This window comes from Chenopodium quinoa, unplaced genomic scaffold (genome assembly GCF_001683475.1).
Source record: "Chenopodium quinoa cultivar QQ74 unplaced genomic scaffold, ASM168347v1, whole genome shotgun sequence".
NCBI classification, from domain to species: Eukaryota; Viridiplantae; Streptophyta; class Magnoliopsida; order Caryophyllales; family Amaranthaceae; genus Chenopodium; species Chenopodium quinoa.
Window position 1 is genome coordinate 1,015,730 of NW_018745533.1, and position 22,801 is coordinate 1,038,530.

General features: G+C 28.9%; 2 protein-coding genes across 2 annotated transcripts; both read right to left on the minus strand.

Annotated features, from left to right (window-relative positions):
- Positions 1 to 263: 263 nt before the first annotated feature.
- LOC110715950 (auxin-binding protein ABP19b-like) lies at positions 264 to 1,637 on the minus strand. Its single transcript, XM_021894566.1, has one exon. The coding sequence runs from the start codon at positions 937 to 939 to the stop codon at positions 424 to 426; it is 516 nt and encodes a 171-aa protein (XP_021750258.1). The 5' UTR covers positions 940 to 1,637; the 3' UTR covers positions 264 to 423.
- A 5,239-nt stretch (positions 1,638 to 6,876) lies between these two features.
- LOC110715771 (auxin-binding protein ABP19a-like) lies at positions 6,877 to 7,969 on the minus strand. The gene has a single exon (XM_021894383.1). The coding sequence runs from the start codon at positions 7,806 to 7,808 to the stop codon at positions 7,089 to 7,091; it is 720 nt and encodes a 239-aa protein (XP_021750075.1). The 5' UTR covers positions 7,809 to 7,969; the 3' UTR covers positions 6,877 to 7,088.
- Between the last annotated feature and the right edge of the window lie 14,832 nt (positions 7,970 to 22,801).

Genomic DNA, 22,801 nt, shown 5'->3' on the forward strand with positions numbered 1-22,801 from the left:
CCATAGTTCGTTTAGAGTAGGGAAGATTCAGTACGAGTTAATGGATATTATAGGGGATCCATTAACATGATCATTAGTATCATATATAGTCAAGGGGGCATTGCACCAATCCCAGACTCCGATCCACAAGCTTTAAGGCAATATCTTAGCGCATAAATAAAGGATAGACTCAGACTAACATAAAATCAAAGACTCAAAGAAGGGAGTATAAGGAAAAGATAAAATATACTTATTAATCTTGAGAACATATAAGAAGTATACAATATAGAATTTTACAATTACTTTGTTGTTACGAAACATGTAAAGTGGGCTATGTATATACCCTTTATTATAACAAATTTATAAATAATTGTGTTGGACATTGAAATAAATCGAGAGCTTAGAAATAAGTATTAAGAACCCAGGAATAGTTAAAGATGGATATCAAGCTGTGCCAAAGATTTGCTTCATCCGCATAACTTCCCTACGACTCAAAAGTGTAATATCCTGGGCAATGTCAGCAGATAAATTCCCAGCAAATAAAGCAGTAGGAGTGAGTTGTAATGCAGGGTTTGCACCATTCAGACTGACATGGGCAGTAGCCGGAGTTTTACAAACGTTAATTTGGAAGTGAAGCATGGCCTGTGGAAACACCATGACATCACCAACCTCTAATCTTTTATAGTATGATGTGTTGTTGGTGTCAATAAATCCTGCTATAATTGAGCCTTTCACTAAAAGAAGAACTTCTGACGTACGATGGGAATGTACTTGGATCACTCTTCCTACAGCGAAGTCTAACCTAGCCATAGATATACCTAAACCATTAAAGGCCGGGAACACATCAGAAAATGCTAGTGTCACATTGTTCCCAAATACGTTATTGGGTGTTTTTTTCACCACGGAAACCTGTGTAAACAAAATCATCAGTTGTGACTTCAGCAGGATCTTTGCAAGCATATCCTCCAGGCCCTCTAGGAAGACTAAGATCTCCCACACAAAAGTCGAGTTCTATAGCATGTGAGAGAGACGATAAGAGACAAAAGACAAAGAAAAACGAAAGGTTTCTCATTTTTTTAGAAGCTAGAAATAGGTGGTACAAATGGTGGATTAAATGAGAGAAGTAAAAGGTAGGTTGTATAGATGGTTTGATTGTATTTTCTTTGCGGCAATCGACACCCTTTATATAGTATTGGCTGAGCATGCAAGTTTACGCGGCTTAAAAGAATAATAATTGATGTATGCGATATTGTTAAGAGGAATTTGACTATTTGAGAGATCCACTTGTTTAACCAATTCATTTTTTTTAAGTATCATTTTATTGACTCAAAGTTTCCATTTATAAAAACCGTTGAAATTGTTTATTAATAGGTTTTTTTTTCTTTGTTGATTAAATAGGTTTAATTGATTTTAGCAAGATTTAATTAAGGGATTGTTTAGTTCATCAAAGGGAAAGGGAATGACTTAAACAAAGGGAACGGATCGGAAAAGAATAGAATGTAATTCCCTTTGTTTTGCAATGTTGTTTGTTTTATACAATAATAAAATCACAACCACCATACAACCACCATAAAAACTACCAATAATTCACTTTTCCTTTTCCTTTTTCTCCGACCACTGTGAATATTCCAACCTTCCAGTCACCCCACTGTATCCAATCGCCGCCCCTCTCCCTCCCCACAGTTGACAAGGACAACCGTTGCAATCATGGTCGTATGAAGGGGAGGTTGCTGTTCGGCGACGAGGGTGGTGGGAAACTTGGTTCGGTTGTGGGGAATCTTGCACCTAGGGTGTTTGGCTAGGCGTTTTACGAGGAGAAAATAGGGTTTTTTAAGGTTTTAGCGAGGACGGGGGAAGGTTTCGGGGGCGGCGAAAGGTGGGGAAGGGACGGTGGTGAAGTGGTTGGTTTTCCGGTGGTGTGGGTAGCTAGGTAGGTGGGTGGTCCGGTGGTTTCTATAGAATGGGAATGGAAATACCTAGGGGGTGAGGAATCAACTTAGAGAGATTTGGGGGAATGAAGAGGGTAAAGGGAATGGAAAAAAGACCTAACAAACGACAACAAAGGGAATGAGGGTAGTTGATTCCCATTTCCTTTGATGAATACCCCCAACCAACGACCCCTAAGAATAATGATATATACCGTCGTCCTTAAAGCTGTAATTAATACTTAACCTTACGTTTCCGAATGCTATTGGTTCATAACAGTTTGATTTTAGCATTGTTCATTTATTAAATTTTACTACATTTATTTTACTAGAATGTATATACTCGTTTTTTTTAGTAGGAAATTAGCAAAAGAATAACGTATCTCATTTTTACAACAAAAAATAGTTGTCCAAAATTCGATACATTTTTCTTACGCAAAACGAGGCACTTGCGTTATTTTTATGCTAATTTCGAGCTCAATTCAGATCCTTTAAAACTTAAAAGGCCTCTTAAGCCTTGTTGGAGTAATTTTCAATATGTAAACCGATGAAAAAGTTAAATCGGACTGTAATTTACAATTTAAATGAACTTTTGGCTGCAATTCGCAATTTTTTTTTTAAATGGGTGTAATTTGCAAAATACTAACTTTAAACAAATGCAATTTGCAAATTTTCTTTTTTTAGTAATACATAATTGCAATGTAAAATATATATTGGCATGTATTTATGTTAGTCAATCTATACTGAGTGTTCAAGAACACAAGGAGTAATATATTATTATTACTTATTAATTAATGAAATACAGGGTACTTAAATTAGGATTACATGACAAAATTACACATAGGGTTATTACTTTCTTTTACCTAGTTATTAAAAAAAAATTCAGTTTTTAGGCTTGAATGTATTTTTTTGGTATTATGCTTAAAATATATCCGTAATAGTGCTAGTACAATATTAGTAATGCCCCGTAAAAAAAAAAAAAAAAAAAAAAAAACATTAGTAATGTAGCTTGACTTTCCTCTTAAAAGATGCTTGTATGATTTAAATCATTTAATAGTAATTTTTTTTTTCTGTATTATTAATTTGTCACCGGCATTCAGCCCCACAAATTTGACTAAATACATGATAATATGAGACTAGAATTATTTTTAAAAAAATTGTCTGATGTCTGGTCTTATATTCAACTATTCAAGATATGTAGACCTTGTAACAAGCAGTGCTACATTTCAAATTATGTACAAGAGATTACGCAATAATAATGTATTAATTTGGCTAATTGTTTTCTTTATTGGGGTCACTTAGCTTGGTAATTATAAAATCTTTCAAGTTACATTTTTTTAATGATTAAAAGAGTCTTAAAATGAATAAAAGCTATACCATGGCCAATATATATATTTTTATATATAATTTACCCTAATACAAAAAAATAAAAAAAAATAAAAAAAAATTATATACTTCTATGATAATACACTCTTTAAATAATTGAAAATCAGAGAGTGAGGGGTATATAGCTTAATTATTAGTTAGAATTTTCCTCTGGATTCCAGGAATGTTAAAGCCCAATTCTCATCACTTGATCATGTAATTTCTTCTGCAAAAACTTTTTTATACGCCCGGTTTACACTAATATTAGTGTACATCGAGTAATATAAGGGTAACTTTTAGCTAATTTTAGGGTAACTTTTTACCTTTTTTGGGTAACTTTAAACATAATACAATTTTTATATAAATAGATAACAAGAAAAGTTTTATAAAGTTAATTTAATTACATTCAATCACTAATAATTGGTTTTTTGTCATTTAAAATGTGATTCTTTACTAATAAAACGTAGATAATTTTTATTTGTATTGGGTTACTTTTATGCATATTGGGATAACTTTTATTCATTTCAAGGATAACTTTTGCTCATTTTAGGGTAACTTTATATTGGATGTACAATATTTTATTGTACATACGATTTTTTTTTTAAAGTTTATCATTTCTTCCAAACCAAAAAAAAAAAAATCAAATCTCAAATGCATGAGATTTGAGTAGGTGTTTTCGGGGTTGTGGTTGAATCACTCTACAATCATATAAAAGATTAATAATATTTAATTTCTATTAGTGATCTTTACATCAGGGTTTGGATTTCATTTTAGCTACCGATTATTGTGAGTGTTTAATTAAGGAAAAATATTGTGTAGAATGGACTCACGTGAGTCCAATCATACAAAAAACAAATTTGTTAGAAATTAGATAAAATGGTCAGATATTAGTTAATAAGTATCAAAAATTAGATAATAAGGAGTTAGTATTATATAATCCTGGATCATATACTCCATACCAATTATGATTGAGTTATTTTGCCTAAACCTTATGTTATTTTGCTTAAAACTTGTGTTATTTTGCTTAAACAGTATGTTATTTACTTATTTACTTCAACATGTAAAAAAAAAGCAAAAAAAGCATGCAAGAACGAAATAATATGTACTTATTTAAAAAAATAACATATATATAAATTGAAATAATAAGAAAATCCTATCAAAATAACATGAATTTTATAAACTTGGAGTACATTGAAATGATCGATGTTGAATATATATATATATATATATATATATATATATATATATATATATATATATATATATATATATTCGTATATGCAAGTATAAAATAACATGAACTTATTTCAAAATATCATATATATATATATCAAAATAATAAGAAGTTCACATCAAAACAACTTTAATTTTATAAACCTGGACTACCATGCATGGTACTCTAGGAGTAACATAGAAATTACGGATAATAAGTATCAGAAATTAGATATTATTGGTCGGGTATTAGATAATAAGTATCAGGAATTAGATAATATTGGTCAGATATTAGATAATAAGTATCAAATATTAAATAATAAGTGTCAAAAATTAAAAAATATTGATCAGATATTAGAAAATATTAATCAGATATTAGACATATAGTCGGTAAATACACAACTGCTGCAGTAGAAAGCCTTACTGCATTTAGTGATCTGAAAACCAGCAACAAACCTTCATGACCAAGGGATTATTATGCACTGTGAAATCAAGTGATGAGCAAATGAAGGTCACGCTACCATCTCAACCACGTTTGCTGTTTGCACGAAGGACTAAGAGAAAATGAAAATTTTCAATCAACAATCAAATACAAAGCATGGAACAAGGCAGTAACAGATTAAACAAGGGTGCACATCAAAACTTGAACAGAAAGAATTAAACATTTGAAGCAAGGGTGGAGTAGTGACTAAGAGTTGTTTGATTGGTGCGTGTTGTACGATGGATGGAGCAGCAAGTAGAGGTTTTGGCTCGGCGAGTGGTGGACGGTACTACGGTAAGGAGTTGGGGATGGGAGGGGGAAGGTGGTCATTGGCCACCGGCAAATGTCTAGGTACTGGTAGTGATAGTGGGTGAGGAATGGGTGTGTATGCATTATAAACGGGACTCACGTGAAACGATCTCACGCAAAACCTTCTCTTATATTAAAGGGTGCCTCCTCAACTCTCTTCGATCTCTGTCTTTGAGGGTTTTTTGGCTGTCTTTTGCGCCAAAAATAATCTAAATTCTTCAAAAATTAAAATATTTTCAATCCTTATTCTTTTAATTCAATTTTTTTTTTCTTGCTTTGTTCTATCCTTCTAGGAGAGTCTTCTGTCCAATTTCTTGGAATTTTGGTTTTAACCTATGGATGAGATTTTTTTTTACGATTTTCATTATTGGGAAGGTGATTTGGATTCGCATAGTCCAGGTCAGGTTTAGGTCTTGTCATCAGCTTTATAATCAAAACATACATCACTGCATAATGTGAAAGTTTAACTAGCTCACTCTACTTGAGAAGATAAAAATACATCAAAATCAATGCTCACATCAAGCTTGAAGCTAGCGTTGGAGTATGAGCTATGCTGAAATTGCAAAAAAGTTATGATTTTGATTGTTAGAGTATTGTTCTTTTCTCTAAATTGGTGGTTTATATATGTATATTATCAATGTAGATGTCATATGACTAATAATTATTAATAAAAATTCCCGTTTTAAAAAAATATATATTATCTACTTATATATATAGATGTTTCATTTATTCCATTTTCATATTTTGGTGTCAATGTTTATTGAAAATATGGGTATGGGCTACATTTGCCATCAAGAGAAAAAGTCTACAAAATTTCATACCAAAAGCATGTAACAAAATGATTATGGGTCTCACTCTAATACATGTTATATATGGGTTTTGGTCGCACCGTCTCTAAGGGATAATCCGCTTTACGAGTTCAAGAAGATTCCATCATAATACCATATTGTAATTAAAGGATTAGAATATTAGCCTTTAAACTATATTTAATACTACTATACAAGAAAAGGATCGACCTAGTTCCGATGGATATATAGCTTCCAAGGACCTGACCCTTTAACATGGTATCACAACTGGGTATATGGGAGATCATGCCAGATCCACACTTCAAACTGATCAAAGAACTCCTATGTAAAGGGGTATGATAGAGTGTATAAATCGATCTTAGGATTCAATTCAACCATCATTTAAGATTTTGGATATCGTTATCTGTTGATGTCTTTGATTTATTCTACGTTTTTTTTTCTCAAAAAAAAAAAGATTAAGTTTGTCTTTTTTTATTTTTTATTTTTAGGAAATGTTAGCCGAGCAATTTTATTAAATTAAATAAAAACTTAGAGGAATAATTTGAACCCTATATAACACATATTGATCCAATGAATTAAATGCGCCAAGTCTGGCCTTAATTTATATTTTTTAAAAAAGGACCTTAATCTAATTACGTTGTCAAAAGTGAAAAGCATACATTAAATGCATAAGTTGACCTACATTCTTAAGGGAATAAATCAAAAGACATCAACAGATAACGATATCCATGCATATGTTATACGCGATAGACTCTCACTAACATAAGATCAAAAATTCAAGAAGGGAGTATAAAGAAAAGATAAATTATACTTATTAATCTTGAGAACATATAATTAGAAGTATAAAATATGAAATTTTACAATTACTTTGTTGTTACAAAACATGTAAAGTGGGATATGTATGTACCCTTTATTATCACAAATTTATGAATAATTGTGTTGGACATTGAAATAAATCGAGAGCTTAGAAATAAGTATTAAGAGCCCAGGAGTAGCTGCTAAAGATGGATATCAAGCTGTGCCAAAGATTCGCTTCATCCGCATAACTTCCTTACGACTCAAAAGTGTAATATCCTGGGCAATGTCAGCAGGTAAATTCCCAGCAAATAAAGCGGTAGGAGTGAGTTGTAATGCAGGGTTTGCACCATTCAGACTGACATAGGCAGTAGCCGGAGTTTTACCAACATTAATTTGGAAGTGAAGCATGGCCTGTGGAAACACCATGACATCACCAACCTCTAATCTTTTATAGTATGCGGTGTTGTTGGTGTCAATAAACCCTGCTATGATTGAACCTTTCACTAAAAGAAGAACTTCTGACGTACGATGGGAGTGTACTGGGATCACTCCTCCTACAGCAAAGTCTAACCTGGCCATAGATATACCTAAACCATTAAAGGCCGGGAACACATCAGAAAATGCTAGTGTCACATTGTTCCCAAATACGTTATTGGGTGTTTTTTCACCACGGAAACCTGTGTAAACAAAATCATCAGTTGTGACTTCAGCAGGATCTTTGCAAGCATATCCTTCATGTCCTCTAGGAAGACTAAGATCTCCAACACAAAAGTCGAGTTCTATAGCATGTGAGAGAGACGATAGGAGACAAAAGACAAAGAAAAATGAAAGATTTCTCATTTTCTTAGAAGCTAGAAATAGGTGGTACAAATGGTGGACAAAATGAGAGAAGTAAAGAGGTAGGTGGTTAAGATGGTTTGATTGTATTTTCATTGCGGCAATCGACACCCTTTATATAGTATTGGCTGAGCATGCAAGTTTACGCGGCTTAAAAGAATAATAAATGATGTATGCGATAATGTTAAGAGGAATTTGACTATTTGAGAGATCCACTTGTTTAACCAATTCAATTTTTTTAAGTATCATTTTATTGACTCAAAGTTTCCATTTATAAAAACCGTTGAAATTGTTTATTAATAGGGTTTTTTTTTCATTGTTGATTGAACAGGTTTAATTGATTTTAGCAAGATTTAATTAAGGGATTGTTTAGTTCATCAAAGGGAAAGGGAATGACTTAAACAAAGGGAACGGATCGGAAAAGAATAGAATGTAATTCCCTTTATTTGGCAATGTTGTTTGTTTTATACAGCAATAAAATCACAACCACCATACAACCACCATAAAAACTACAAATTCACTTTTCCTTTCCCTTTTTATCCGGCCACTGTGAATATCCCAACCATCCAGTCATCCCACCGAAACCCAACGCCGCCCCTCTCCCTCCCCACGAACCCTAGCCCTCAAGAAAGCTCATCAATGGCTGCACAACTGACAAGGACAACCGTTGTAATCACGGCCGTATAAAGGGGAGGTTACAGTTCGGCGACGAGGGTGGTGGGGAATCTTACGCCTAGGGTGTTCGGCTGGGCGTTTTACGAGGAGAAAAGAGGGTTTTTTGAGGTTTTAGCGGATACGGGGGAAGGTTTTGGAGGCGGCGAGGGGTGGCAAAAGGTGGGCAAAAGACGGTGGTGCAGTGGCCAGTTTTCCGGTGGTGTGGTTAGGTAGGTGGGTGCCGTAGTGTGGTGGTTGCTAAGGAATGGGTATCGAAATACCTAAGGGGGTGGGAATCAACTTAGATGGATTTGGGGGAATGAAAAGGGTAAAGGGAATGGGAAAAAAAGACCCTTCAAACGACAACAAAGGGAATGAGGGCAGTTGATTCCCATTCCCTTTGATGAATACCCCCAACCAAACGGCCCCTAAGAATAATGATATGTACCGTCATCCTTAAGGTTGTAATTAATACTTAACCCTTACGTTTCAGAATGCTATTGATTCATAACGGTTTGATTTTGGCATTGTTCATTTATTAAATTTTACTACATTTATTTTACTACAATTTATATACTCATATTTATTAGTAGGAAATTTGCAAAAAAAAACGTATCTCATTTTTACATAAAAAATAGTTGTCCAAAAAATCGATACATTTTTGTTACGCAAAACGAGGCACTTACATTATATTTTTGCTAATTTCGAGCTCAATTCAGATCATTTAAAACTTAAATGGCTTCTTAAGCCTTAACCGAATGATTTTCAATACGTAAATCGATGAAAAAGTTAAATCGGACTGCAATTTACAATTTATAAAAACTTTTGGGCTGCAATTTGCAAATTATTTTAAATGGCTATAATTTGCAAAATACTAACTTTAAATAAATGCAATTTGCAAATTTTTCTTTTTAGTAATACATTATTGCAATGTAAAATATATATATATATATATATATATATATATCCGTAATAGTGCTAGTACAGTATTAGGCCCTGTTCTTTTGAGCTTCTGGACAGAGTAGAGCAGGGGTCAGCAGAGCAGACAAGATTAAATTTCAGCAGAGCAGAGCAGATTTTAGGATAGCAGAGTAGAGCAGAGCAGAGTAGAGCAGAGTAGAGTAGAGCAGAGTAGAGCAGAGTAGAGCAGAGCCGAGCCGAGCAGAGTAGAGCAGAGTAGATTTCAACATTATTATTAATATTATTATTAATGTTATTGTTGTTGTTATTATTATTATTATTATTATTATTATTATTATTATTATTATTATTATTATTATTACTACTACTACTACTACTACTACTACTACTACTATTATTACTATTATTATTATTATTACTATTATTATTAAAATTATTATTATTATTATTATTATTACTATAATTATTATTATTATATTAGTATTATTATGATTACTATTATTATTATTATTATTATTACTATTATTATTATTATTACTATTATTATTATTATTATTTTATTATTATTATTATTATTATTATTATTATTATTAAGTGCATATACGCTTTAGGTGAGTGAAAACATAAATATATGTGTACCATATTTAACATATATTAATAGTGGAAACATAAAAGACAACGGTTTACTTATATTTATTTCACAAAAAAATTAAAATAAAATGATTTAATAAGTAATAATGATTTTACTTATAAATTTGTCTTAATCATATATTTTTTACCCTAAAAATAATAATAATATACAAAGTACTACTTGAAAACAACCTCTTTTTTTTTAAATCTTAAAATGTATGGAAAGGTTTGAAAAATAATTCAACTCAATGAACTAACAATCAATACCCACATAAAATTTTTCTACACATTATGATTCTAATACCAAATGTTTATAAAAGAATTGTTATTAATTTTTATAATTATTATTTATTTATTTGAAAAATTATTATAATTATTAGAAATTATTAATTAATAATATTATTAAATATTAATTTCTAATAGTTTGAATTATTAAATATTATTATCGATAATTATTATTAATAATTATTATGATTAATAAATATTAATTATTATTAATATTAATAATTATTAAAATTATTTTTAATAATAATATTAATTTTTATTATAATTATTCAAAATAATAAATTATTATCATCAATACATTATTAATTATTATTATTGAATATTAATTATTACTGTTGTTCTTATTAATTATTATTTGAAAATAGAGCAGAGCATAGCAGAGTCGAGCAGAGCAGAATAGATTTCTTTTGAGCAGAGCAGAGCAGATCAGGGCTCAATAGAGCAGCGCAAAGCAGAGCAGAGCAGAACAACTCTAAAGAACGGGGCCTTAGTAATGTAGCTTGACTTTCCTCTTTAAATATGCTTCGTATGATTTAAATCATTTAATAGTAATTTTTTTTTCCCGGTATTATTAATTTGTCACCGGCATTCAGCCCCACAAAGTTGACTAAATACATGATAATATGAGACTAGAATTATTTTAAAAAATTGCCTAATGTCTGGTCTTATATTCAAGATATGTAGACCTTGTAACAAGCAATGCTATATTTCAAATTACGTACAAGAGATTGCAATAATAATGTATTAATTTGGCTAATTGTTTTTTTTTTCGGGGTCACTTGGTAATTATAACAATCTTTCAAGTTACATTTTTTTAATTATTAAAAGTTAGTCTTAAATGAATATAATAAAAGGTACACCAATATATATATATATATATATATATATATATATATATATATATATATATATATATATATATATATATATATATATATATATAATTTACCCTAATACAAAAAAAAAATTATATACTTTATTGATAATACACTCTTTAAATAATTGAATATCATAGAGTGAGGGGTATATAGCTTAATTATTGGTTAGAGTTTTCCTCTCAGTTCCAGGAATTTTAAAGGCCAATTCTCATTACTTGATCATGTAATTTCTTCAGCAAAACTTTTGTATACACCCGGTTTACATTAATATTAGTGTACATTGAGCAATATAAGGGTAACTTTTAACTAATTTTAGGGTAATTTTTTGCCTTTTTTGGGTAACTTTAAACATAATACAATTTTTATATAAATAGATAACAAGAAAAGTTTTATAAAGGTAATTTAATTACATTCAATCACTAATAATTGGTTTTTTGTCATTTAAATTGTGATTCTTTACTAATAAAGCGTAGATAATTTTTATTTGTATTGGTTACTTTTATGCATATTGGGATAACTTTATTCATTTCAAGGATAACTTTTGTTCATTTTAGGGTAACTTTATATTGGATGTACAAGTACATCTGATTTGTTTAAAATTTTATCATTTCTTCCAAACCAAAAAAAAAAAAAAATCAAATCTCAAATGCCTGAGATTTAAGAGTTGTTGTTGAATCACTCAGCAATCTTATAAAAGATTAACAATACTCCCTCCGTTTCAATTTGTTAGTCCCATATACTATTTTGGGTGTTTCAAAAAGATGTACCCATATTTAATGTATTCCACTTTTAACTTAGTTTTTATTTCCTATTTTATACATATTAAATTCTGATTGGTTAAATTAATTTATATATTGTGCATTGATGACATGACTCTAAGTATAGAAATTATTCCCTTGAATTATGCAATTATAGTTGACGGTTTTCTAAAAAAATCAAAAAAAAAATTAAATAAGTTAAAACTATTTATGAATTGTTTTTTATTTTAATGTTAGATTCCAAATATTTTTCTTTTCTTATTTTATGTGATTGAAACGGAGGGAGTATTTAATTTCAATTATTGATGTTTACATTAGGATTTGGATTTCATTTTAGTTACCCATTATTGTGAGTGTTTAATTAAGGAAAAATATTGTGTAGAACGGACTCACGCGAGTACAATCATACAAAAAAAAATTGTTAGAAATAAATTAGATAATAATGGTCAGATATTAGATAATAAGTATCATAAATTAGATAATAAGGAGTTAGTATTATATACCCCTGCATCATGTACTCCATACCAATTATGATTAAGTTATTTTACCTAAACATTATGTTATTTTGCTTAAACATTATGTTATTTACTTATTTACTTCAACATGTATAAAAAAAAAAGCATGCAAGAACGAAATAACATGTACTTTTTAAAAAATAACATATGTATAAATTGAAATAATAAGAAAATCCTATCAAAATGACATGAATTTTATAAACTTGGAGTACATTGAAATGATCGATGTTGAATATTAAGAATATATATATATATATATATATATATATATATATATATATATATGCAAGTATAAAATAACATGTACTTATTTCAAAATAACATATATAAAAATCAAAATAATAAGAGGTTAACATCAAAATAACTTAAATTTTATAAACTTAGAGTACCATGCATGGTACACTCCAGGAGTAACATAAAAATTACAGATAATAAGTGTCAAAAATTAGATACTATTGATCAGGTATTACATAATAATTATCATAAATTAGATAATATTGGTCAAATATTAGATAATAAGTATCAGAGATTAAATAATAAGTGTCAAAAATTAAAAAAATATTGATCGGGTTTTATAAAATATTGATCAGATATTAGACATATAGTCGGTAAATACACAGTTGTTGCAATAGAAAGCCTTACTGCATTTAGTGATCTGAAAACCAGCAACAGAGCTTCATGACCAAGGGATTATTATGCACTGTGAAATCAAGTGATGAGCAAATGACAGTCACGCTACCGTCTCAACCACGTTTGTTATTTGCACGAAGGACTAAGAGAAAATGAAAATTTTCCATCAACAATCAAATACAGAGCATGAACCAAGGCAGTAACAGATTAAACACGGGTGCACATCAAAACTTGAACAGAAAGGATTAACATTTGAAGCAAGGGTAGAGTAGCGACTAAGAGTTGTTCGATTGGTGCGTGCTGTGTGCAACGGATGGAGCAGCGAGTAGGGGTTTTGGCTAAGCGAGTGGTGGACGGTACTACGGGTAAGGAGTTGGGGATGGAGGGGGAAGGTGGTCATTGGCCACTAGCAGATGCCTAGGTACTGGTAGTGGCAGTGGGTGAGAAATGGGTGTGTGCATTATAAAAGGGACTCACGTGAAACAGTTACACGCAAAACCTTCTCTTATCTTAAAGTGTGCCTCCTCAACTCTCTTCGATCTCTTGAGGGTTTTTCGGCTGACTTTCGCGCCGAAAATAATCTAAATTTTTCGAAAATTAAAATATTTTCAATCCTTATTCTTTTATTCAATTTAGTTTTTTGTTCTCTTGCTTTGTTCTATCCTTCTAGGAGAGTCCTCTGTCCAATTTCTTGGAATTTTGGTTTTAACCTATGGATGAGATTTTTTTTTTTAAAAAAATTTCATTATTAGGAAGGTGATTTGGATTCACATAGTACATGTCAGGTTTAGGTCTTGTCATCACCTTTATAATCAAAACATCACTGCATAATGTGAAAGTTTAGCTAGCTCACTCCGTTGAGAAGATAAACAGACATCGAAATCAATGCTGACATCAAGCTTGATGCTAGCGTTGGAGTATGAGCTATGCCGAAATTGCAAAAAAGTTATTTTCGTATTTTGGTGTTAATATTTTTATTGAAAATATGGGTATGGGCTACATTTTCCATCAAGAGAGAAAGTCTACAAAATTTCATACCAAAAGCATGTAACAAAATGATTATGGGTCTCACTCTAATACATGTTAAATATGGGTTTGAGTCGCACCGTCACTAAGGGATAATCCACTTTACGAGTTCAAGGAAATTCCATCATAATACCATATTGTAATAAAAGGATTAGACTCTTAGCCTTTAAACAATATTTAATACTACTATACAAGAAAAGGATCGACCTTGTTCCGATGGATATATAGCTTCCAAGGACTTGACCCTTTAACATGGTATCACAACTGGATATATGGGAGATCATACCACGTCCACACTTCAAACTGATCAAAGAGCTCCTATGTAAAGGGGCGTGATAGAGTATATAAATCAATCTTAGGATTCAATTCAACCATCCGTTAAGATTTTGGATATTGTTATCTGTTGATATAAAAATTCTAGCGTAGTAGTCGACTACGGTCAACTACGAACGACTACACTTAAAGATTAAATTTGAACCGCTGATATATTAGTTGTTTAATCCTAGCCACCCAATCCAACACCTAAGCTACACAGTCATCAAGGGATTGTTTGTTTAATTTTTTTTTCCAGCATGAATATTTTTTTATTAAAAAAAATTTAACAAATTTTAAACGTTCCATCTTCAACCTAAATCATCTTTCACATTATAAACCTTTGTAATTTGTATGAATATGAATATCATATTCAACCTCTGTCATCTTCATCAAACCTTCATCTTCAACAACAAAAACATTTATCCTCCAAAATCTAAAAATAAAAAATTCATTAAAGTGTTGTTTGGTTAAATTATTAAGGAATAAATATCCATATGCATGTAATTAGCGTTAGTTTCCATTATGTTCAACTCAAGTTAGTTTCAATTATGTTCAACTCAACCTTTTCATCAATGGTTCTTAATTAAAAAAAAAAAAAAAAAAAAAAAAAAAAAAAAAAAAAAAACCCTCCATTGTCAACCTTAACCTGTAACTATTTCAAACTTTATCGTCGTCATCAATTATGTGAAATTAGAAAATTAAATTATAATCATGACATTAATGTCTACGTTTTTTTAGTCAATATAAATTGCAATATGACATCAATTATATGTTTTAAGTCTGATCCTTCATTGATGAATGTAAGTCATTAACTATCACAAAAATATAATCAGCAGTTATTTCCTTTTTTTTTTTTAAAAAAAAAAAGCAATAAAAAAATTAGCCCATTAATTTTATTTTTGGAAAAAAAATAATGAATAAATCAAAAAAAATTTGGACGTTTTGGTCTATAATTGAACTAATTGACTAATTCTCCACTATCTTTGCCTTAGATAAGATCATGATATTTTATTTACTTAATCAAATTGGGTAATATTCTTCCTCCAAAAAATTTCTATTCAAAAAAAATAAAAAATAAATAAAAAAAAAACAAAAAAATTGGCAAAAATTAATACTATAAATTTAAATGTGAAGATATATTTAGAATTAGTAACAAAAAAAAAAAAATACCATGATTTAAGGAAAAGTTAATTTACGCACCTTTTTTTTTTTTTTTTTTTTTTTGTAAAGAACTATATTTTTGTTTCTTTTAATCAATTGATTTTTTTCCTTATTTTTTGAGATAATTAAGGATGGATTTTGATAAAAATATAATATGTTCTTTTAACCACTATCCTTATTTTTTCCTAACTGCTACATATGTTCTTTCGTAAAAAAAATTAATTTGCTTTTTTTTTCTTTTTTTTTTTAAAAACCAAATTAGTTTACTTCTTCTTTAAAACAAAACTTTCTTTCAAAAAAAAAATATATATTTTTTTTACAAAAAACAAATTAATTTTTTTTACTTGAGATAAAATATCATAAATATTACTCAGTAATTTATTGTGTAATGTCAAATGAACAATTATCCTCTACTCGTATTTAAATTTAAGTTCTAAATTAAAATGTAGCCATATTGCCTACTATTTGATTACAAAATGATACAATATGCTCAAATGCAAATTATTCAATCTTGCAAACATTATTCTAAAATTAAGAAGGTGGGGATTGTATTCGATTTAAATATAGGATGTGTTCGATTTATCTGATTTTCACTTATCTAAACTTATGAACTTATTAGACTTTATTAAAACTTATTCTAGTTGTAATTTGTATTTGGCTAACCCTTAGTAACATAATTTAAACCTGAACTGAACTTATCTAAACTTATTACACATGAAATAAGTGAAAATAAGGTGAATTGAGCACACCCATTAAAAAAGATTAAGCACATCAAATAAGTCCAGTTCATGTTTAATAAGTTCTGATAAGGGTTGACCAAGTACAAATTAAATTACAACTATATTAAGTTTTAATCAGGTCTAATAAGTTCAGATTAGTTAAGACAAGTTCAAATCAGTGAAAATTTGATTAATAGAACACACTCTAAGGGTCTATTTCACCTTATTTTAACTTATTTTAGGTGTTATATATAAGTTCAGATAAGTTCAGTTCAGGCTTAATAAGTTATGATCGATAAGGGTTACCAAAGTATGTATGAATTAAAACTAAAATAAGCTTTACGGAGTAATAAGATCTAATAAGTTCGAATAATTCCAAGTAAGTTAAGATAAGTTCTAATCAGAGAAAATTAGGTGAATGGAACACACCCTAAGTATTATGTACTCCCTCCGTGTTTTTTTAAGTGTTACAATTTGACCGCCACATAGTTTTAAGCAATTAAGAATATTAAAGGCTCAATCAAATTAGGCATTCCTATTAAATATTATGTAGTCTCAATAAAAAAAATATTTGAAAGTTATTATAGTCAAATTAGGCAAACCTAATAAAGTATTATAAAGTCCTGATAGATTATATTTAAAGATTATTGCAAACAAATTAGGGAGCCTCATTAAGGGTCTGTTCTATTCACCTTATTTTCACTTATTTAAAGTGTAATAAGCTCATCATATAAGTTCAGTTCATGTTTAATAAGTTTTGATAAGGGTTAACCAAGCACAAATTAAATTACAACTAAATTAAGTTTTAATAAGGTCTACTAAGTTAAAATAAGTTTAGGTAAGTTCTGATAAGTTAAGATAAGTAATAATCAGTGAAAATTGGGTGAATAGAATACTAATTTTTGTTTAATTGAATTAATCTTAGGCTTTAATTATACATCACAATGCCACTTATTTCATCCTCCACCTAGCAATCAAGCTTAGCATCGTGCTGTATATTAGTTATTCTTAAGATTTACTTATCATATATATTATAAAGTTCCAATAAAGAATATTTGAAGGTTATTACAATCAAATTAGGCAGCCTCAATTTTTTAAAATTAAGTATTATAGATCGCTGATTTCATCACTACCTATGTGTCACTTTTTTATTTAATTTTTTCCCTCCAAAATGCAAAGATAATGTCATTTTTTTTTTCCTTTTTAAGCTATCCTATTTAACATAGCTTTGAAAATATATTCCATTTGAATGTTTAAATTTTTAATTTTGGGTTTTTTACACATACATATTATGCTATTTAGTTATTTACGAGTTGTTAACAATAGTTAATAATATAATTTAATTGAAATTTCCTAATTAAATATAAAAATTATGCATTTGGGGAATTGTATATTCATATTTAATTATAAATTAGTTAAGAAAACTGAGAAAGTAGTTATTTCCTTTTAGTATATGTTAAAATTCTATAATTCAATTCTTATTTTAAAACCGTGTATCGCACTGGGTTAATCTAGTTAGGTATTATAGAATTCCAATAAAAATATTTTCAGGTTATTATAATCAAATGAGTTAATCCCAATTAATTATTATAGAGTTCTAATAAAGAATATTTGAAGGCATTATAATCAAATTAGGCAGTCTCAATTAAGTATTATAGAGTCCCAAAATAGAATTTTATTTGGAGGTATTATAATCAAATTAGGCAGTCCCAATTAAGTATTATAGAGTCCAAAAGAGAATATATGGAGGTATTATAATCAAATTAGGCAATCCCAATCAAGTATGATAGAGTCCAAATAAAAAATATTAGGAGCTAGTATAATCAAATTAGGCAGTTTCAATAAGTATTATAGAGTCCCAATAAAGAACTTTTGGAGGTATTATAATCAAATTAGGCAATCTCAATTAGGTATTATAGAGTCCCAAAAAAAGAATATTTACAGGTATTATAAATAATCAAATTAGGGAGTTTCAATTAAGTATTATAGAGTGTCAATAAAGAATATTTGGAGGTATTATAATCCAATAATGCAATCTCAATTAAGTATTATATTGTAGAAGCCTAATAAAGAATATTTAGAGGTATTATAATCAAATTAGGCAGTCTCAATTAAATATTATAAAGTCCCAATAAAGAATATTTGGAGGTATTATAATCAAATTAGTCAGTCTCAATTGAATATTATAGAGCCCCAATAAAGAATATTTGGAGGTATTATAATCAAATTAGACAGTCTCAATTAAGTATTATAGAGTCCTAATAAAGAATTTTTGGAGGTATTATAATCAAATTAGGTAGTCTCAATTAAGTATTATTGAGTCCCAATAAAGAATTTTTGGAGGTACTAGAATCAAATTAGGCAGTCTCAATTAAGTATTATAGAGTCTCAATAAAGAATTTTTGGAGGTACTAGAATCAAATTAGGCAGTCTCAATTAAGTATTATAGAGTCTCAATAAAGAATTTTGGAGGTACTATAATCAAATTAGGCCGTCCCAATTTGGTATTATAGAGTTCCAAAAAAAATTAATATTTGGAGGTATTATAAATAATCAAATTAGGCAGTCTTAATGAAGTATTATAGAGTTCCAATAAAGAGTATTTGGAGGTATTAAAATAATATTATTTGTGAGATTAAGTTGCAAAAAATATGAAATAGAGGTAATATATCTATTTTAATAAATTAAACCCTAATCATTTGAGGTTGCCTATATATTAATTAGAAGGTTCCATTTGAATATTACAAAATATATATATTTCAACAAAAAAATTTTTGAAGGGCAACATGAAAATATTTAATTCAAATACGCACACACCTTTTTAAATGTCTTTTTTGACTCAAAAAACAATTTTAATCTAATTTTTTGAGTCGAAAAGTCATAAAAACATAAATAAATAAAAAACAACCAAACTACAAATACTTGACTTGCACCAAAAAATTATATATAATTAGACAAAATAGATGCATATAGTTTATGTTGTTCAATTGTCTTGATTCAATATTTTTTTTTTTTGAGGGAAAGATTCAATGTATTTAGTTTGACACTAAATAATAATTTGCACTTTTTTTTTGAGGAAAATAATTATTTGTATTAATTAAGTGAATGTTAATTACGAGTAATAGAAAATCCGTACTATGTAAAAAATCAATACTAAAGAAAATCCCAAAATGTATGAGTAATGCTAAATTTCAAATATTAATATAATATTTAAGCCTTTGTTAAGAGAGAATATCCTCTGTTTATAGATAGAGAATAATGGATAAAGAATCAAATATAACACTAGTGATGAATAATATTAATAAGGTTCATTTAGAACTTATATTCTCCTTACAGATTAATATGAATATTCCAAAATCTGTTATGAAATATTTGTGGATATCCATTATCCTCTTTTGTATCATACCGGAACAATCTAAATCTAGGGTTTATATTCTTATCCATTCAAACCCTAATGTATTGTATTTATATATACCCCATTATATGGAATAGAAATACACTGATATATTCTCTATCAATCTCTCTTATATTTCTCCTTATTTTATAACACGTTATCAGCACCAAAGCTCTACGCAAATTGTTTAATTTAGATCCGAATTAAAGAACTCCATTACCAAAGCTGACCTGTTGTCATCACCACTTTTGGTGGCACCATTCTTGTTTTGCTCGTTACCAGCATCTCAAGCTTTCTCACTTTTCAACAACGTGAAATTGAGCCTGGTACTATTAATCCTAATGATCAGGTTTTGTTTACTCGCAGTCTTCTCGATACTTCTCTCATGGGTATGATCTCTTCAATTTTGTTTTTTTTTGATATTTTATTTTTTCGTGAAATGATGAATATGGTTATTTGTTCTGTATTTTGGTATCTAATTGAATTGTTCGATTTTTAATTTTGGTAATTGAATGATGAGAGATCTTATTGAAGGAACTATATGATGTTGTTAATTTTTAGGATTATTCGATTGATTCATTCACCTAAATAAATATATTGAATTTGTTCTATTAGTTTAATAGTTTAATTAATTTGTGTTCATTAGTAACTAGATTTAGATGGGGAGATTTGGGCTTTCTATTTGATGCGTTATATGTTCTTGCTTTGGTATTTAGGTTCCGTTTATAAGTTTCGTGTCCATATTCGATTATTGAACTCGCATTATCTCTTTGTTTTGTGTTGTAGTTAAATGTTAAGTTATCATTATTTTTCTCTATAATTAACGTTACATATCCTAAGTTCAGGTGTATGTGGTTACATAATTGTTGGTTTACATAATGTCTCATGATATTTTACTACCTTAAATTTTAAGAATTTTGGTGGTTTTTGATGTGTGAATAGTAATAAAGATACGCATACATTATATACTATTTATATTAATTCTTTATCAAATTACTTTATGTAAAGAGTATGAGTATTTGGGTTCATTAGCTACCAATGATTCAAAGTAGGATGTACCAATATGAGGTCAATGACTACACTATATTATGACGCAAATTAATAATGTCCAAGTAATTAAGTGGATTAGTGGGTTTTATATTTTGTTGGAGATTGATATTGTTCAAGCAAGTGGGGTATTGATCAAACTGGTTAATTCAATGTTTTATGAATTTCATTTGTTGAATATGTTTTAATTTTGATACGGTTGTCGAGCAGTAATTACTCTCTACATGCTTATAATATTAATTGCATATAGGCCTTCACTTTTGTTTTGGTAATTTGCTATGGAATCAGTAGATATGTAACCAGTTTCAACAAAAGGCTAGGAATTAGAATTCTTATCTTTGGAGCTATACAAGATTGATATACATGCTTAACAATATTAATAAGATAATCGTTAAGCAACAGTCTATGGCTTGAATAATAGTAATAACCTTATCAGTATTATCATTTATTTGAATTATATATATGTATACACTTTTTAAAAAGATTTGCGTGGACCTGGTCCACAATAATATTATTGTGGACCCGAGGTCTATACACACGCAACTGACATTATATTGAACATAGTGACCATTATTTTTAACATAGTAACCTTATTTTTAACCTAGTAACCTTTATTAAAACTACTACAACGTTTAATAATATTGTGAACTTGAAATATGACGCTATTACCCTAATTTTAACATAGTGGCCTTTATTATTCATATTGACCAGTATATAAAATATTTCATTACAAAAATAACCACTTAGGCATATATATTACCAAAATAAATTTTTATTTCAGTATAGTGACCTTTTTTTTAATTATAGTGACCCTTTTTTTATTAATAAAACAACCCTACTTTCTCTAATGTTAGTGGTCCACAATAAATTAGTGTGAACCAGGTCCATTTAAGAATTTGTATACACTTTTGGTTCACTAAATAACAGTTGTATTTGTAATGGATTATAAGATAAATCAAGTAACAATATCTTGAGGAGTCTAGACATTAATTAATTATATCAAGTTATTATATCATATTAATTTTTTTGGTAGTATATACTCAAGAAATAAAAGGTATTATCAAATATATCTTTATAAGAGTCATAATTACATATGACTTGCACATATGGAGTTGGTTTTTTTTTGAAGTGATCAATTTGCAAATTATATCTTCTGCACTAGTAAAGGTACGTCCAAATGTCCAATAATATAATTACGGACTCAATAGTAATGCCAAATTATTATTTTCTATAATTAATAATAGATTTGAGATTTATCATGTGAATTTCTTTCAAACAAAGCATTACGTTAATTGTTTATTGTATCTGACAATTGTTTGACCTTGAATCCCACTTGGTCACTTGGCTTTAGTGAGTATAGTATGTAGTAGGCACTCCATAACAATCATGAAAGCAATTCTATATTTGTTTGATAAATTACCTTTCTTATACATCATATTTGGTTTTATGATTAAGGTTGTTTATATTTTATTGATTAGCCAAGGGCAATTTTGTTTCAAGTACATAACATATATATTGCTTTAAAGTGCTAAACCGCTAGGATACAACTGTCAATGAACGTAATTGGGCATGAGGAACATGATAAGTGTTCTATAAGTATAATTTTATATAAGCATGTTTTTGCTAAAAGGAACATATTACTTGATACATGACATTGCCAAAAGAATTTATGACTTAAAAGTTGCAAGGATTTTAAAGGTTGTTGGACCCGTATGCAAGGATTAGGGGGAGATTGTATGTAACCCTTGCATATAAATAATAAAATATATTGATGGTCAGTTTGATACATACAATAACTTAAATATCAACGATTTATTTAATAAAAGTGACCATATGTTCATTAAATATTTTGAAATGATACCATCCTGAAGATGGATATAAACAAATGACATTTATCATATACTAGTTGTAAATGCTCTAATTTAAAATTGATGTCCTAAGAGTACAACATCAATTGTTGATGAACCTATAGCATGCCTGAAGCGTGATAAATCAATAGGTTCTAAAGATAATTAAGTATCTTTGAAAAGGAAAGGAGTCACTATTGACAATGACAAATTTGAGGAAGTGGTAAATATCATTACATTTCTAGAGAAATCACTTTTAGTAAAGTTCATATGTTTCATGATTATATAAAAGACTCCAGAAGAGTATGA